This window comes from Amblyomma americanum, chromosome 1, assembly GCF_052857255.1.
Source record: "Amblyomma americanum isolate KBUSLIRL-KWMA chromosome 1, ASM5285725v1, whole genome shotgun sequence".
Lineage (NCBI taxonomy): Eukaryota > Metazoa > Arthropoda > Arachnida > Ixodida > Ixodidae > Amblyomma > Amblyomma americanum.
The window spans coordinates 420,008,500-420,024,752 of NC_135497.1; the positions used below are offsets into that span (position 1 = coordinate 420,008,500).

At 45.8% G+C, this 16,253-nt stretch overlaps 1 protein-coding gene across 1 annotated transcript in view; it reads left to right on the forward strand.

Annotated features, from left to right (window-relative positions):
• The window catches only part of LOC144124624 (luciferin 4-monooxygenase-like), a 59,287-nt gene that overhangs the window by 11,264 nt on the left and 31,770 nt on the right, over positions 1-16,253 (forward strand). The window contains exons 2-5 of the mRNA XM_077657426.1: positions 939-1,146; positions 6,244-6,350; positions 10,046-10,248; positions 12,109-12,280. Of these exons, the coding sequence (XP_077513552.1) occupies positions 939-1,146; positions 6,244-6,350; positions 10,046-10,248; positions 12,109-12,280 (690 nt within the window). The remainder of the gene's footprint in view (positions 1-938; positions 1,147-6,243; positions 6,351-10,045; positions 10,249-12,108; positions 12,281-16,253) is intronic.

Consider the following 16,253-nt stretch of genomic DNA (forward strand, 5'->3'; position numbering starts at 1 on the left):
CAACTGGGCACGGAAGGCTTCTAGAAGGCTTCTAGCCGCTTGGATGAAAGCTTGATTCACCGGCGCCGGCCAATGAATTTCGTCCATTGAGCTCTCAACCATTTTTACATTTTTCTTGCGCTTTCCCACAAGCACTCTCGTAGTTCTGCCTGCCCCGTTAAACGGTAGCCTGTAGCAACAGCGTGCGAATAAGAAATTTGAGCGCTGCTTTCAACTCTCGTAAATCGGACCACTTTTGGTTACAGTTGTTCTACTTTTGCCCCTTCGGCTATGCATGTCTTTTTTTCTTCACAACCCCTGTTTTGGATTGAGTGCATATGTATATACTTTCAGACACTTCCGCACGCCTTTAAATTTGTTCATAGAGCAGTTAATGCCTTATTAAGCGTTTTCTATAAAGTAGCAAATTATGCTAATTAACAAAGATTCCTCTTGTTTTCATTGCTTTTATCTAGATAGCTTCGAAGTTAATTTGTGTATTTACAGAACTAAAATGCTCTGCTGGCCTGTGCTGACTATATAAATAAGTAAATAAATAAATTTTAAATTAATGATAGCTTATGCTGAGCGCTCTTTTCCTGTGATGTTCTATTGCGCACAGCAGTAAGAAGCAGCACAACGGTGGCTCACATACCAAGATTCATGTTTTCATTACTTGAAATTCACTCACAATGGGAGCAGTACCTAACCTTTAATTCACAGGATTTGTTAATCTGAACCATTCCATGAAAATGTCAAATGATATAGGCAATTTCTCAGTATAGTAGAGAGTTCACGAGGGAAAGCAATATAGACACGGTTTTCAAAAATTGTCAAGAATTCACGAGAAAAAGAAATATATAATGCAGTGTTTCAGTACAGTAGACATTTGAGGAGAGAATGCGATGACATGCACACGCCTGCCTGAGAAGTACTCCCGCTTTTTTGTGCCGCCTAAGGTGGACGTCAAGTCCGGCGCCCAGTACACCTTCGGTGAGCTGCTCGATGCTTCCCGCCGAGTCGCCGCTGGGCTGCGGCAGCTGGGCCTGCGCACGGGCGACGTGGTCGGTTTTCACTGCGCCAACGGAACGGAACTCATAGTCGCCCTCTGCGGGACTTTTTTCGCCGGAGGCATCGCCGCCTTTGTCAAAACTAACCTGACTCAAGGTACGTGGCAGCCGTTACTGACAGCACTTTCTTAAAGAGCCCATCTGTGCGGTGTGCATGTTTAGTCGCTCTGAATAACAGACAGCACCCATAGTTAAAATAGCCTGCTTTGGTTGATTCGGTTAGCTGCAACAAAAATGTAGTGTAGTAGATGTAAAGTGAGTAGCTGGCCTATTTTGGCAAAAAGTTTAACTCCATAACTATGTAGTTTGAATAACTACACAGACATAGAGCACATGGTAAATTTTGCATACGCTGCAGGAACAATAATAGCCATTACTATGCTACACAACGCACAGATTCCTACATTATATGTAATCGTGTGGATCGTGGCAAAAATCTTACTGGCTACCGATAGCAACGAGAAATTAAAAGTACAATTCGTATCTGTTTAGCTTGATGATGTTTAGCGCACACCGCAAGCCCAGCATTGGATCTACTGAAAAAGAAAAAGGCCCACGCACTGAATTAAAGGCCCGTAATCATTCTAAATATGCCAGTGATACCACAAGCAATACGTTACTGATGGTTTCGGCACGTTTCAAGGAACTCTTCCAGGCACTGCCCCCTCACGATTTCATTCCAGCAATTATTTTACGCTAACCTCGTCAATTCAGCCCAACCTGTAAATCTGAATATAATCTGCACTAAAAACTCGGGGCAAACAAAATCGCCAAATGGAAGTCGGTTGCATCAAGTGGTAAGGCTCAGCACTGACATCATGGCACTTGCAGAAAGGCTGCCAAAAGTCCGGGTACGATGAAACGTTCGTACTGTTCGTAAATGCAAATGTGCTGACCACGTCTCCCTTCATTCACAACAAATAAACTCAATTTCAACTAATTTCTATTTCCTCACCGCGGCCAGCGCCACTGCTTCCGCTTTCACCAATGTCGTGGAACGGCCCATGCATTTGTTAAGGGCCGTTTAGAATATTTCATCAGAACAAATAACACAGACTGCTTGTGTCACGATAGTTGTGAATATTCTGCATATTACAAATGCCGAATCGACAGGTGAGTGCCAATGGATGCAATATATGTGCTCTTCATAATGTGGCATAATAAGTATCGGTCCATTTGAACTATGCTATACAACAGTGCCAGGTACTCAGATTCTTCGAACATAAAAGCTGTGCACCACAGCATTTCCCCTTGTGTATACCCAAAACTGCTGACAGCAACTATTCTGCCAAATAGGCGACAGGCTATTATCAACACGCATGACGATGGCAAGCCGAGCCCGACGTGAGACAGGAACCGACCTAGCAAGCAAGAAAACTGAGTATTGAACCCGGAAAAAACCGTATTAGCCTATACTGACGCAGCAAAGGCCATCAATGCCTGCGTCATTATATGGCCATATTTCAACACACAAAATCTCGACTCATCCCAAGAGGACCCTGACAATGCAACCAACAACGCCTAGTTACGCTCGTAACTGAATACGCTAAAATGCACAGCGTGAGCCCCCGGCTGCCCTCCTGTAAATCCATGCTTTGTGTTCCTGGCGGTAGCACTGACAATTACATTTGCCGATGCATTCGGCCTGTCTTGCCAGACACCAAATAACAATGCAGCGTCTCTCAGCAGCCAAAGGGACCGTGGAAGCGAACACCTGTCGTTGATGCCTCTGCAGCTGTCTATATGCCAACTGCCCTCTTTACACAGCCCACTCTTAGGGCTACCAAATAAAAACTTTGTGGTGCACACATTGTAAGTACCCGCAATTCTTCTCCATACCTGACGTATGCATCGAAGTTTCACGCACATCTGCGTAGGCCTGAAGCTGCGGGACAGCGAGTTCAAACTAACAAGTTACTTTATACCGCTACAGCTTCCCTCTTGGAGCTTCAGTGCATGACAAGTTACCACCATATGGACTACCAAATCAACCCAGTGCTTATTAATGTTCGCACAGCACATCAACATCGATGCGTCTTCATTGCATTTATAAACTTTCCGAGCAGCAGCCAGCCAAGCCTCAGAAAACGCATCGTGCCTTACAGCATATAGGAGTGGGTTTCTCGAGCATGCATCAAGACCGACAAGAGCATTGCGGTGTGGCCAGCGTTCTTGATCCAACTCAAATGCTACTCGCAAACAGGCCATTTCTTTGCGGGAAGGTTGGCCTCTTGACTCTTTTCTGTGCTCTATCCGGAGGACACTGCATATCTAGTGTCGGACAGAATTTCTGCTGCTGGAAGGCGCACGCCCACCCGTGAGTTGCGAGATTAAGGGGAAACAAACGAAAATTCAACAAGGCTGACAGCTTCGGCTGCTATTTTTTCCTCACATTCCTATTCTTCATTCCCTGCTATATCTCAGCAGGACTGAAGATGTTCGGATGATAGCTAGACTAGTTTAAACTTGAGCCACGTATGAATAACTCTGGCAGAGTATCTCATGTCATCTCAAGGTGTCATTTCTGGCTCAGTGCTCGAAAGCGAATATCTATTGAGATGAGGCGAATTACCCCGGTGCCCTAAAACACAACACATTTATCTCTCGCTGTGCCTAGTTATTTCTGTCCGCATGCTCCAGAGAGGCGCATGTGTTTAGTTTCTTCTGTGAAAATCACAGCTAGAATGTAGTACCAGTGTTTTGCCCCACACGCTTATCTGGCGGCCAAATGGCAACAGCGTCATATTTCATCATCTCAGACGACCTGCGCGTCCAGCCTTGCACTGAGCCAGGCCGACTGTGCCTGTCCATCTCCGGCCCACATCGGGGCTGCTGGAAGCAGATTTACCAGGAACCGCGCTCAAGCACTGCAGCCTCGCCGACTTGTATAAATGTGCTCTACGCAAGGCTGCAAAACACACCTGACTCTACGCGCATCATCGATTTAAAGTAAATGGAACTTTTCCACCTGGTCTAGATGAGCGGGGATGGAGTCGGCGAAGTACAGACAGTGGGGTCAGTTTCTGTACAGTGAATGAGGCTTTCATAGCTTCATCTTACAGCTGGTCGGTTCCACAAAATGCTACGTGGCGGCCTATCCTTTTTAGTCTTTTCCTCCATGATCCGTGAGTTACGCCATAATTTGTCCTCCTGCCGCGTACGCATCATAGGGTGGCCAGCAATGAAGATATATTGCTGGCCTTGGTGTATCTATGCGAGGAAGTCCCGCTGCGGTAAATATACAAAATCCAGCTAGCTGCGGGTCCGCGGCTTCAGGCCTGGGAACCGCAGACGGGCGTAAAGGTGTAAACTGCAACGTGCCCGGCAGCGTTGTACACTTAGTCAATTCTGACATCAATTAATTCTATTTGGCGTAGCACGGGGAAAAAGAAAATGAAAACTACTGAGGAATTTGTACAGAATCACCTTAATATTATGTCAAACCGAATGGCCCATGACCTTATTTCCTTCCATTAATTACATAACAGAAATTGCTATGCCTGCGGAGTGTACGCCTGTTGTTACCCACCCCCACCCGCCTGCGGTGCCTTTTTGGCCTTGGACCAGTTTGAAGATCAACTGGCCCTGGTGGAACAAGCTCATTCCATCCTCGACGACTAAAAGTCAAATGAAGTGCTGTCGCTGTTTCTCTCCGCCAGCAATGCGTCCCTTGTATCCAGGACACAAAAGTGTTTGTGCAAAGAGTTTTCAAAATTTTCTAACACGACGCAAATGGAGGAGAAGCGTAAATGATGTTGACTTTGCGAGAAAGTAAAAAAAAGTGATCGTATACTAGACCGACCCAAGCAGAAGTCGACAAGCTGGCATTTTAAGCGTAAGAAGAAACTGAAAGCTACCTTTTGCTTGTTTTTCGGAGGAATTCAGTATTTCATTTTCTTGAATAAGCCCGACACCAATGAACTATTGAGTGAAACTTTTATGAAAATCTCCTGCATAACCACCATTGTATCCAATGCTCATGAGTTTCTTTTAAACGAACTATTTGGAAGCCACGCCAAAGGATTAGTGGTTATGGTGCTCGGCTGCTCACACGAAAGACACGGGTTCGATACCAGCCACGGCAGTCGCGTTTCGATGGAGGCGAAATGCTAGAGGCCTGTGTACTGTGCGATGTCAGCGCACGTTACAGAAACCCCGGTGGCCGAAATTATCCGGAGCCCTCTATTACGGCATCCCTCATTACCTGAGACGCTTTGGGTCATTAAATCCTATTAACCAAACTAAACCAACCAACCCCATTTGCAAAGTACCGAAATCATTCCTCTTTGTTGGAATCAATCCTTTCATCAGACATGCAACAATTTTAGCTCGCGAAAGTGCGGCGACTGCGATTACAAAACTGCAAGCGTATGAGCGTTCGCAGTGCCATACATTCGCTTGCGAAACTGTGGGATGCCGTAACTAGTTTTGGCGGAAAATCTTCAAGCGCCGTCCAATCGTTAAAAAGGGAGATGACGTTTCGGCCCCGGCTTACGGGGGCCTTGTTCCCAATGAAAGAAAGACAGGAGTGAAGGTAAGTTATATAGGTTTCATGATATGACGCAAGCTGATATGACGCAAGCTGATATGACGCAGCTTGCGTCATATCATGAAACCTATATAACTTACCTTCACTCCTGTCTTTCTTTCATTGTGAACAAGGCCCCCGTAAGCCGGGGCCGAAACGTCATCTCCCTTTTTAACGATTGGTTGGCGCTTGAAGATTTTCTTCCATGAACATACCCGACCAGAGGGTTTTCCGTCGAACCCTGGATTTCATTTCGTAACTAGTTTTGCGTGTAGCAGCATAGAACTTTAAAAAACAACAGTTAGTAACGCTGGCCACGGTCCACGGCATTCTGTATTATTCTTCTAGCCAATTGCAACATTGACCAAAATCAGCTGTGTAGAATTTGTATCAAACAAGCCAGAGGCATCAAAATTCTTGAACTAAAAATTTCGTCTCGCCATTAGCTTCTTGTTTATGCGACAAGCAAAACTTTTACAATGCTCTACATCATGCGAATTCGCTTTGCAAACTGCCCTATGATTCAGCTGTGGTGTGTGTAAGGTGAATTGTGCATCTTGACATAACTTCTTGCTGTCTCCAAAGAAGATTATACTAACTTGGCACATGATTCTTGAATTCTGCAGCAATGAATTTATTTGTCATGTCTTTTGTCTTCATTTCCAGGAGAAGCTCGTCACCAACTCCGCGATGTCGAACCAACGTTTGTTGTGTGTGACATAGAAGACATTAAAAAAATTAAGGATGCTTGTGATGGCCTTGCATCTGTACAGGTAAGATACTGCAGTCCAGAGTGCACATGAGTAAAGAACAGAAAAGGCTGCCCAGTTCGCAGAATGAATGTAATAATTTGTTAGCCATTATGACTTGGTGTAAACATAAACGAAAGAAGCCCATTCACCCATAATCTTGATAACGCGTTTATTATAATTAACCTGCATTTGTTTCTAATCAAGGACACACACCAAACGATAACGGAGAGTTTGCTCCTTGTCCTGAACCAACTCTTGCCCATCCTACGAAAAAATGCAGCGTGTTGTTTGCTTGATCGCGTGCGCCTAATAGTGTAGGAATTATGGGGTAGTGAAATTTATGCGCTTACGACATACGTCGAGGATTATGAAGAGACCAGCTTCATTCTTTCCTTCTTCCTTCCCGTATGCGAGGTACCAGGTGGCTTCCTCGGCTACGATGTTTCTCCCCTTTTCATGAAAGCGTCTCTCAAGCGACATGGTCGGGGCTGACGGAACAAACAATGGAATTGTAGGCGAGCACTCAACCGCTGCATCTGAGGAAAGATCGCCCCCCTTTTTTTGTTCCACCTTGTAATGTCTACGCACTGCCGTCCTGAGATCAGCCGCATATGGCGCTTGCGGGCAAGAGCTACCTTATATTATATATGGTGCCGTGTATATATGATATTCATATATCTGTACCAGGACACATAGAAAGAATGTGTTGATATTAAATGTTTTCGGCAAATTCCCTTCCATGAACTTCTGACTGCGTATATACGCGGCCTTCGGAGGCCAATGAAGACCATCTATAACAGCGCAGTGGTCAGTTATGAACGCAACGAACTACCTCTATTTTAGTTACTTGGACTGTGAGTGGTATTGTTCCTCAATCTTGAATACAGCGTGAACAAATTTACCAACCCCTCTAGGGCATGACCCCTTCTCTTCTTAGCGTCGTGACTTGCTTCAGGCACAGCAAGTGTGCAGCGCTAAGTTTTATTTCATAGCAGTTGCCATATTGATTATGAATAATAGGCATCTGAGCTTTCAAACTTTTCTACACCTCTCTTTCTTTTGTCAGGCATTTGCAGTTAGGACAAACAGCGACCGTACACAGTAATGCGATTTAACCGTTATGCTGCCGTTTCGACCAACAAGGCAAATAAATATTTTCTCGAGTGGTGGTCCCTAGCAGTCAAGTTAGAATGGCGGACCAGGAGAGGAATCAAGCGGGTAGCTGACCGAACGTATTGCATTCAACCTTCTCGCAAGAATAAACTTCGTTGGAAAAATTTTAGCCTATTTCGAGTAAGCCCGAACCAATCACATTTAAACCACTCTATACTTTAGAGCTCTTACTCACAGTACTTATAATTTATCGGGGATTTTTTTCGACTATGTCAAATTTTCCCGCTCTCAGCTCACATTCGCAATTTCCGTACGTGAGCGCCCGAGAATGCGAGCCCAGCACGGCGCCTTGGTGATATCGCCTCCTTCCGTTCGATGTGTACGCGTTTCTCATATTTTATGTTCGATGTACCAGTGCCTGCGGTAGGGTGCTCAGCTTTCACAGCGATCAGAGCGAATGGCTCATCTCGCCAAATTCTGCAGTACGCTGAGGTACAAAGACGCAGTGGTCAAACGACTTACCACTTTTCAGTAGGGTTGAAATAACATGTAAACAGCACCGAAAACGGTGGTCAGACTGGGCTTCCTCGCTGTAAATCTTTACCTTCTCGAGTCGCATGCTACTGAGAATTGGCAGACACCGTTGGCTTGAATAGAATGTTATTTTAATAGTTATTTTAATATTTATATTTTAAAGGAGCAAGACGTCCAGGGTGTATAAGGACAGTACACCGTCACGCTGCAGTCAGAACTTGGGATCTGAGTAAAAATCGTCCATTGAAACACCCCCATCGGTTTCGCAGCACAAGAAAACTTCCTCCGAATGGCCGATTACAATGCGCCCTAAATGTCGGCTTTTGATGCTTCTGAAGAATACCATGTCATACTCAATCTACAATTCCATGTGGGCAGTTTTAATGTCTTAAAGTGAGCTGAATCCGATGCAAAAAGAAAAAAAATGGTGTAGTTACGACGCCGCGCATGGCATCGGAACCTCAAGACCAGAATCACTACGAAGCAGTTGTTCAGCACTTAGGACGATTGATCTGCTGGGGCCACAGACGTGCTCCAGCACTACGTCGGGGCTACTCGTTTTGCCAAAAACATTGGTTCCCTGGACCCTGTCATATATGCACGGTAAAAGAAAGGACGGGGGAAAAGGCAACGAAGACATGAACCCGATGACGAAGAAAGCAATGAACCTGGAGCATGCTGGAATGCGCGAACACAGCTGGCGGTAAGCAGCATGCGCTGATTGCAGGTGGTCACGGGCGATAGAGACTTGAGTAAGAATTGCAAACCGGGAAAGTTGGTTGGTTCGTCATTTCCTTAGTTCTTTTGTTTTTCGAGCTGTTCACCACCCAAGCGGCGGCTCCACACTGCAGTGGTGTGATCCGTTTTTATGGTTGCTGCCGCGCGATTGCGGCTTTGCCCGTTGCGACGCGCTGCTTCATCCTGCTTCTGAGGCTGGGAAAGGTCGCCTTATCGGACTCTTGGAATCAACTGTTTCACGAGCGCATGCATTTGAATTACCGGATGGTCAGATTAGAGCATCTCTATTTTAACCTCGATAGATCTCTCAGATTCTAATTCTTATTTTCACTTGTAACACGGTGGCTTACAATAGCTCTTTATCATAGGCTGTTCTATAAGGTGCTGCTATATTTTATTTGGGAATACTAGCAACAGTAATAATTACCTGAGGATCATAAATGTACAGGAAAGAGTGCTTCGGCTATATATAGCTTATACAATGAGCACCGACAAGATGTACCCCCTGGACCACTCGTTACTAAATACTCTTTAGTTGGAGCTAATTCAGTTTATTCTTTGAAACCATTGCAGTACAAGTGCGTCCACACGAAATAAACGTTTTCTCTCATGTCTATCGGAGAGTAAAGTCCTGAAGAGATGTGAGCGGAAACCAAAGCGCATCACTTTATTTCCGGCCTCTGGTTCTATACCCCCCTGCGGCGTTGAAAGTTAGCTTTGAGTAATGTAATGTACTGAAATCCGTCGATAGTTCCTACGATATCTATCGCTTCATCAAGGTCGCCAGTCGCGCATCCGCATCCTGAAAACTTTTGCTCGTGATCATGTATAAATATTTAGCTTTGCACTTGCATAGCAGTTATCTCCAATGTGTGCGTATGTGTACAATTATGCGTGTATATATATATATATATCTTAGTCTGTGCAACAGATATCCCTGTGTTTCACGACACCCGCCTTGCCCCCGATGTCTTCCTCGCGATTCATAGCAATGCTTGGCGGAACTGCGTGAGAAAAAAAAGCCATTTTCAGACTCGAAGTATCTAGTTTAAACTTCGTTTTTTTTCGCTTTCATCACAACGGACAGACATTGTAAGAAGAAACGATCTCAAATGAAGAAATTAGAATTTTCAATTCAATGGCAACTGCCCCAAGCAGAAGGACTGGTGGCCTTGAGCTTCCCGTCAACCAGATTCAATTGATTTCTAGTATCGGTTGAGCGTTGAGTCACAATGTTTAGACACTGTTAGGGCCACTAACATCATTGCTGTTACAGGTGAAGCTTCCAAAATTACTATCATCACTCTCTGAATGTTGTGTAAATTTTCCAGCTTTTAATCGTTACGACCGGAACTTGTGATGAAGCCCTCAGCCTGTCGGAGCTGAAGCGATCTCATCCCGAACAAATTGCAGCTCCTCTCAATCTGAACGCAGACAGTGTCTTGGCCATATTGTACTCGAGTGGCTCCACGGGACTGCCGAAAGGCGTGCAGCTAAATCACCGCAACCTCATTTCCCAAGTAATCTCTCATGGGTAAGGAAAGACTCAAATTTGTTTCCTTGCGTATCTCAGAGCTTTCTTGGTGCTACGGAAAAGAGCAATTGTTCAGCATTACTACCCTATTTTTTGTTAATACCTGTTCACTTAGGCTAGGATTTACGCGCCGGTCCTGCCTTTCTGTCAAGTACTATAGACATTTTCTCGAACTGCGAAGAAACTCTTTGCTTGAATGCAGTCGTTTTACTGCGATAACGGATATACAATCGCGATAAAAAAATAATGCGAACAGAGTGGCGCCTACATGCTGCGCTTTTCGAATTTCTTTTCACCTTGCTTGTACTGAATGGTAAAAAACAACGCTGGTGGCGTCCTTCATCGTATCACAAACCACTCTACCGCCTTTTTGTTATCATTCAGGTGCAAGCGCGATGAACAGAAATTCGAAAAGCGGAGGATGTAGGCGCCACTCTGTTCGCATCATTTTTCTTCCCTGTAATATTGAAGATAAAATCCGCCAGGTGCAGGTCAAGCGAATAGCGATGCAAACACATTGGGGCTTTGTCTGCCAACGATTACCTCCTTTCTGACTAACCCACTTCCCCATTTAAGACACCCTAGTATTACTTTTTCCTCCACAAGGGTGGCCTGGGATCACCGGCTAATAACACAACTATCGGCTTGGTTTGGTGCCTACACGTCCTAAAGATTTTCCCCGAGATAGTAACTGCTACGTGAGTTGCGAGATAGTAACTGCTTCGTGATTTCCATTACCGAAAACTACAAGAGGTCAGCGGTTGTAACCATGCAGTTGAAGATACGGAACCTCTCAGGTCGCAGATTCTCAATTTTTGAATAATATTTATGGCCAAAAACATGGTCTCAATGGGCCAATAGCAGACCCGGAAGACAGGAAAAATAGTAAGTGGGCCAATAACGGCGGCAGCTCAGAAGAATGGAGCTATCTTCGCAATGTACAGGGACTTTTGACAAATGGCTTCGTGTTGCAGTCTCATCAGGATACGTGAGACAACCTCCTCTTCCCGTGATCCCTTCTCATACGCATAGCTATGCCGGTTGCACGACAGTCTGCTGCCCTAGCGGACGCCGGAGGAACGGGTTCAATTTTTATACCTGCGAAGCCGTGCTATTTTCGTTTTTTTTTTGCACAGCTACTCACATCATAGGTGACGAGGTGTTGCATTTCTGCCAGATATACAAAATAGCCTTAGGGAACAAAGCAAATAACTCATCCTGTGATAAAATAAGATCAGCTCCATCCCACTGTCGCTCAGGTAGATGCGAAGGATAAACTGGCTCAAACAGCCGCGTTCTCTTCTCCTCCTCCTTCTCTTCAGTCGTCTTACGTCGAGGAATTTCGAACTAGGCGACTGAGGACAGCAAGACGCAAGCGCGACAAGTAACGCACGCGACTCATACCCAGAAACTCTGGAAAAGCGCATTTTTCAACGGCAAATAATTTATGCACAGAATTCTTGCACGTATTCTAAGATTTCACTATAGCAATCAATGTTCCCTTGGAAAGCTTGCATTTTCTGGCTATTAACGTTTTTGCTATCGTGGCAAACGATCGCCATTGATTTTCTATGGCAGACTTAACTACTCGATGTGGGTCATGGACAAACTTTGAATAAAAAGACTTTGCTATACATTGGAGGAATGGATCATTACCTCGAATATTTTCATTAGAGTACCTTACAATATTCCACAGTTGCGTGACATTTAAAATTAGTGTCCAAGAATCCCGGACTTGGTAGACAACCAGAACAGAAGGACAGAGTCGCGCTTGTACGGTCGGTGCGGATGTGACTTGTTTCGCCCATTAAAACAAAATGCTCAGAGTCATCAGACTAACCTGTGTTTTCCCCCCTGCAGATACCTCGACCCGTCGGTGTTCGAAAGCAGCGACGTTTACATCGCCGTGGCCCCAATCATGCACGTCGGTGGCTTCTGGCTAATTTTTTCCTACTTGGGCCAAGGCTGCAAAGTGATTGCGGTTCACACTACGGACTTCGACGTGGTTTTGCCCGCCATCGAAAGGCACAGGGTAAATAGAAAGAGTGCAGAACATTCAATTACCTCTGCATCAGCTGTTCAAAACACAACGTCCTTTTTGTCCTCTGCCGCATATATCCCGAGTTCATGTATATTGGACCAGGATCCGTGAGCGACATTGAGATCTGTGCAGAATGGCTAGAGATGAAATCGCGATGAAAATCTTTTTTCCGCACTTTTAAAGTGCTTTATTTTTCTAGGCTGGCTGCTTGAGAATGAAATACCATCGGGAAAAAATGGCATTATAGACAATATTTTCCTTTCCGCTGCGGTAAACAGAAAGAATATCACGAATTTATAGAGTACATTGTTTTAGCGTAGCCCCGCGCTCTACTATGATGATTCGCTTACGCGAGGACCCGACTGCACCTGCGTTGTGGCAGGTGCACTCCTGCCCCTGGGCCCTCGAAGGTATTTGCGCATGCGCGCTTGGCGCCTCTTGGAAGCGGTTAGCGGTAGCGCATCACGGATCGCAACTTGCTATAAAACTCTAATGTCAGGCCCTCAAGACACATAGCCGCCACAGAGCTCCTGTACGCCTCGGAGTTTAAAAGCAACCAAATTGGTGTTAACTTACAGCGCGCAGGAACGCGTACGGAACGACGACAATACTTATGGGACAGCTAGAGAATAACTCAACCATAAAAACAGTAAAACAGCTAAAAATGACTTAATAAAAAAAGCAGGCTTCGAGTTTCACTTATTACCTTTCGTGAAAACTGCCACAGAGTGACCTAAAATAGAAAGGAGCTAATTTTCTTTCCAAACAGTATCTAGCTGATATGTGCATCATAATTCAACTTTAATGGCAGTGTTTTCTTAGAAAATGCCAATGCATGCTTGAACAACTAGCATGCACCCGTGATGGAAGAAAACTGCACTGTGCTTCGGCTTAATACACCTCTACAAAAACTGGCGGCCTTCCACGTGGTATACGTAAGGTGCTCTACAGCCGCAGCTCCGAAAACGGGACATGCGCCCGTTCTTCGGCTGGCGTTTCTAGCACCATATTCGAGGCCACGTCGTGGGTGCTGCCAGCCGCAGTCTTTCACTCAAAGTAAGATGTTAGAACGGCGTTCGCCTTAATTTCTCGCTCCAGCCAGGATGCGTAAAGCTCGATGTGTAAAAAAAAATCGAAAATTCGCGCCAAAATCACTTCAACTAACGAAAATTCGAACTACCTGCTATATGCCCGGTTTGCCCGTGGAGGCATTCGCTTTCCCAGAATAGCGGTAAATGGCGCGAAAGAAGACTTCCGTTCAATGTCTTGACTTCGGGTGACCTCCAGAGCGCGAATAACGCCAGAATCCGAATTTCGTGCCATTTGCTGTTCGGTTTGCCGCTTACCAGTCTATATAACCAGCGTGCTTGAGGCGGGCCGCACATGACTGTCGCAGGCGTGGAAGCTGCCCTGAGTTTCCGTCGTCGATCTCCAATTGTCTCTATTTCTCGCCTTCCTGCTGCATTCTTACGTGTCGACTGCTTTTAAGTGCGCTCGTCGCGGTGACAGCGCAGAATTGTCAAGAAAGCAGGAGCAACGCGGAAGTGGATCAACGTCCCTACAGGCTGCTGCTGAAATTGTGTTTTGCGATTTAGCCTTCGTGAAAATGGGTTGCATGTTAGAATTGGGGGGGGGGGGGGGCGTGTTAAAATATCAAAATTACGTCGCCTAAAATTCATAGTAACAAATGAACATGTTCCGTGTGCATCACGAAGCAATTACTGATAATAATAATAATAAGCCCTAAATTTTATGAAGCGAACTTAAGGCATATTATATGTAATTTATCATCAAAAAGGGGTTCGTCTACAATTAAGCTGGGCCAGCCTGAAGCAGCGCCAGATGCCGGTAGAGCGAATGCATCGGTGCACAGTATTCTAGAAGCTGTCCATTTGAACATGGCCATTTCGCGTCCGTCTGGTCCTCTGTCACTGGTCGTTCAGATACACCCGCGGCTTTCAAGCGTCTGCGCAAAGCGACCCGGCCATTGCGTGACTGGTAACCAAACTCATAACTGGTTGGCATTGATTACGATATGCAGCCACTGGCGAAGTGCATCGCAGCGCTCGATCAACATCCGGTGACCGGACCTGCCCGCTGGCGGCCATTTGCTGCGATATGCAGCCAACGGTGTGTTCCGGTCGCCTTCTAACTAATGTCTGGGTCGCTATCCACGGAGGCTTGAAAGCCGCGTGTATATTTGAGTAACCAATGCACAGAAGACCAGACGGACGCGAAATGCCAAATTTAAAACGAACAGCTCGTGTAATACGGCCCCTGGATATGCGTTATCATTGGCGCTATCTTCATTAATGTTAACTATGTACCAGATGCTTTGCCTTTGACCTGTGGCCCACTGCTAAGACTTACGCCGAGGAAAAAAGAGTAAAGCAACTTTCACCCAAAGTGAAGATGAACACGAGACACCGATCACCGTAGATTGTTGATGACGTTTCGGTTCCCACCCGAGGGCCTTGTTCGCCTTGTCTAAATGTATAAACGGGGCTCCCGAGTGTTCTTCACGTCAACAACAATCTTCAGTGGTAGGTGTTTCACCTTCATCTTCATGTCCATCCCCCCAACCGATGGGTTTCCGGCAAGCCCTCGAGTTCACTCAAAGTGATACGCGTTTTAGCATCACGTGGTACTATTCAATGTTATACCAAGGTAGGGTTATGCATGTGCGACCATTGAAACTTGTATAATTTTATTCACTTTTGCTGTAAGTTTCACTTTCTCACTTAGGATGCACACATACTGACAATCATGCTTCTAGTTTTTTTGTTTTTTGTTATTGGTTCGTAGCAGGCGTAGCCATGTATTGTCATTAAGAAAACTAAGCCCATACAGGTGCTCCTGACGATTATGGGGCTGTGCATATCGGTACTGAAAATGAAGCTTAGTCAATGGCATGCTTTGAAAGGCTGGGACAAGCTAAGCTTGTCAAGGTAGATAAACGCACTACGGTTCCTTTTACAACCTTTCCACGCTTCTTTGTCCCACTGCACGCCCTCTGGCGTGCAACCATCGGTCTAGAAAGGTGTCAACGGGGAGAAGAGGATCGCGCCGATGCAAGAGGAAATGCATAGAAGCTTGCTGCTTCTTCTGCCAGCTGCACCGCCCAGGCGATCAAGGCAGCTAAGAGAGAAGGCGGTGGGGTTCCAATGCTTGAACCGTCGTCATCGTCCTTACTGGTCTCCTGAAATGTCGCACGTTTTTCATGACAGCTTTTGCGGCACAACGCAATTGACGGCGATCGTCCCTATAGCAACCGATGCAGCAAAGTGCGACAAGCCTCACTACAACCTCCAGCACTGTTCACCGAGCTGAGCCTTCGCCGCCTTCACTTTCGAGCATAATGACTCGCGGAGCTAACTAGTCCTGAGAAACAGACATCTTGTAGTGTTGAGTGTAGTGTACAGGCAAGATAAGTCCTTTAGATTGAGCAGATTTCTTGATCCCGTCCTCTGTCATCGGCCTGGGTACGACCAAGCGGGGTCATACCGAATAAGTGCATACCCGATTCAAACCACCCTGAATTTGTCGAGAAGGCTATGAAGGTTTTTGCGCCTTTCTGTCGAGGAGGCGAAGGGAGTTCACGGCGTAGCCACATGCCAGCCACGAATGGTTTCGAATCATGACGCCAGAGGGCTGTGGGTCTGTGGGTCACCTGGAGGTATGACAGTGACAATCGAGAATACAGCAAATATCGTCAAGTCGCCCTGCGCTCATTTTGACTGAATGGCCTTAGCAGCGAAGTCTTCTACGGTTGGTATAGCAGTTTCTTTGCGCAGCCCACAGCACTGTTGAATGCTTGCTGTATTTTCTGCTGATTCGTAAGAATCGTGACACATCTGGGAAAACAGACGTCACATTCATAGACTTCTCCAGTGATGTAACTTTGCTCCCACACGACAACCTGCACTCACGGACGAACGAAGCATCATTCTCAAGTCTATGGCCA